The sequence below is a fragment of the Passer montanus genome, unplaced genomic scaffold (assembly GCF_014805655.1).
Source record: "Passer montanus isolate IOZ18808 unplaced genomic scaffold, ASM1480565v1 scaffold818, whole genome shotgun sequence".
Classification (NCBI taxonomy): Eukaryota; Metazoa; Chordata; class Aves; order Passeriformes; family Passeridae; genus Passer; species Passer montanus.
Genome location: NW_024373457.1, coordinates 20,227 through 22,925, shown reverse-complemented (window position 1 = coordinate 22,925; position 2,699 = coordinate 20,227). Strand labels below are relative to the sequence as shown.

Sequence of the window (2,699 nt, the reverse complement as noted above, 5' to 3'; positions counted from 1 at the left end):
GGTGCCCGAATGTCCCACATCGATGTTCCTGAGGTCCAGGAAGGGACCCGGGGCCACCTCCTGCCCGTTGTGCAGCCAGGTGAAGGTGACAGGGGCTGAGCCCACCTGCACTGAGCAGCGCAGGGTCACGTTGTCACCTGTGTGCACCTGGTGTGCCAGGGGACCGGGGATGATGGTGGCATTGGCCACGGGCACTGTGGGGACACAGACAGGGCTGAGGCCACAGGGAGGGGCTGGCAGCTGGCGGGGGGAGAGGGTATATGGACATGGGAGGCTGTGTGTAACGGAGGATATCAGGGGTGGGTCACACCACAGAGGGATGAGGGGCCACAGGGCAGATACTGGGGGACCCAGTAGACGTGTCTGGAGCACATGGACATACCTAGGCATGGGATCCGGGGGGTCTTTGGGCGCTCCCTGAGGAGGGGGGCTCGGGGCCGCAGGGGGCTGGGGGTGCTGAGGCAGCTGAGAGTCAGGGGGGACCCCTCGGTGGGCTCCGGGGGACCCTCCAGCACTGGCACCGAGAAGAGCTCTGGGAAGGAGAGGGGAGGTGAGGACTGTGACTCTGAGTCTGCTGGGAAGTATCTTTGGGGGGTGTCAGGAGATTGGAGTTCTAGCTGTGGGGTGCTCACCGTGCACTTTCACAGATATTTCTCATTTAAATGAGTTGCCAAATCCTGGGTTCCAGCGTGGATGCACAGACACCCCAAGAGAAGTCAGGGTCCACGATTTGGCCACCTCATGCTCTGCCTTTTTAAGCCAGTAGGGCCACCAAGGGCTCTCTGCCCAGGTGGCACTTCTGGTCACCCGGCCACTCAGGAACTGGCTTTGGCACAGTGTCACACTGTCCCCAGTGTGCCATGGCTGACAGACTGTCAGAGAGACGGGGCCTTGTCTCACCAAAAGCAAGGCCTGACCCACCCCTCTCACTCACAGGTGTTCCAAAATGTCTCCAGACATCAAAGGTTTCCTGTCTCTGACACCCCACCCTGTGCCATGGCCTGATCCCAACTGCCCCGGAAAACGGGGAGGCTCTGGAACCCCCACAGGGCCTTGGTGCCATCCTGGAGTGGGGAACACGGCAGAGGAGGGGTTGGGGACAGGGGACAAGAGAACCCAGAGCCTCCTGAAGGCCACTTTGGCCATCAGGGCAGTGAAGGTGCAGGGCCCTGCCAGGTTCCTCTGGCAGAGTAAATGTGCTGGGGGAAATGTCTGGGGTTTGTTCCTTTTTGGAAATTGTTCCTTTTGTGACGATTTGCACTCTGAACCTTGTTGCTGTTGCTGTTGGTTTTGTTCTCTCGTTACTTTTCAGGAAATTGTTCTTCTCTCAGCCCTTTGGGATCTTTGTGCCTCCACAGGGAGGGGCAGCAGCCCCTGGTTTTAGTGGCAGCCCAGAACTGGAGAATCCCATTCCGAAAGCTCAACAAAGCTGAAAAACTCCATTTCTGCCAGTTTAACCAAAAAGCTGCATTTTTTATGAAATAAGAAGGAAATGGGTGCTGTGACCTCTGTCACTGGGAGGAGCCTGGGAAGCCATGGGTGTACTGGGAGCACTGGGAGGGGGAAAGGGGAGCACTGGGTGCCCTGTGCAGCCCCCCCTGACTGGTGGTCATCTCTCTGGGCAGGATGGGCCAGCACGGGAGCCACGGGATGGGGAGTCCCAGTGTCCCCCAGTATCACAGCACATTCCCACAGGTGTCACTGGTGTCCTGCAGTCGCCCATGTGGTCCTGGCAGCTCTGCGTGGGTCACCTCGGGGTCCTTGGGGGGCCATGTAAGAGACGCCTGGCTTGGGGTGACACCCATGGGTGACAGGGCCGTGTCCCCACCCATCCCCCACACTCACCCCCTGCCCGCTCAGTGTCCAGCTCCTCCCCCTCCCCCAGGGGATAAGGGGGTTCTGGGGGGGGCCTGCAGGATAAGGGGGGGTCTGAGGTGTGTGTGGGGAGGGGGTCAAGGAGAGTCATGGCTGGAGCTCCCCACGGTGACATTCAGGGGGTCACTCTCGGCCACGCTGTCCCCGTCGCTGACCCGGCACCGGTACTGGCCGCTGTCATTGTCCCCAACGTGGGGCAGCTCCAGTTGGGGGCCGGTGCCCGGCAGTGCCCCTGAGCCCTCCCGGTGCCAGGAGAAGGACAGGGGACCTGTCCCCATGGCCACCGTGCAGCTCAGCACCAGGCGGTCCCCCAGTGCCACCTGTCCCCCGGGGGGCTGCACCCACAGGGAGACCCCCGAGAGCAGGACACCGACAGGGGGACACAGGAGGGACTGGGGACCCAGGAATGGTGGGGGACAAGGGAGGGGAAAGAGGGGACATTGGAGGGGAGCAGAGAGGATCCCAGTGAGCAGAAGGGGACCCTGGGAGGCATGTTGGGATGTGGGGACAATGGCGAGACCCCGTGGAAATAGGGAGAGCCCCAGGCAGGGATGGGGAACCACAGGAGAGACTGAGGAGACTCAGGGAATGATTTGGGGTGTAGAGATGGGCGGGTGGAGGCAGGGAAGGAAGGGAGAGCAGAGGGTGGAGCAGGGACATTGGAAGGGGTGAGGAATGGAGGGCGGGCTGGGGAGGTCAAAGAGAGGGATGAGGGATCTGCAGGGGGAACTGGGCAGTCCTGGGGGAAAGCAAGAGGGACTTGGGAAATTGTGGGTGAGCCAGGGAGGAGTAAAGGGAGGGATGAAGGATTCAGGCAGTGCTGG

The 2,699-nt window shown here is 61.4% G+C and overlaps 1 protein-coding gene across 1 annotated transcript in view; it reads right to left on the bottom strand.

Moving 5' to 3' along the window:
- Positions 1 to 18: 18 nt before the first annotated feature.
- Positions 19 to 2,699, bottom strand: part of LOC120513490 (Fc receptor-like protein 2) — a gene marked incomplete at its 3' end in the record, with an annotated part of 4,417 nt that continues 1,736 nt past the window's right edge. Inside the window, exons 3-6 of the mRNA XM_039732993.1 lie at positions 2,003 to 2,143; positions 1,846 to 1,899; positions 383 to 532; positions 19 to 194 (exon numbers count right to left, since the gene is read on the bottom strand). Of these exons, the coding sequence (XP_039588927.1) occupies positions 19 to 194; positions 383 to 532; positions 1,846 to 1,899; positions 2,003 to 2,143 (521 nt within the window). The remainder of the gene's footprint in view (positions 195 to 382; positions 533 to 1,845; positions 1,900 to 2,002; positions 2,144 to 2,699) is intronic.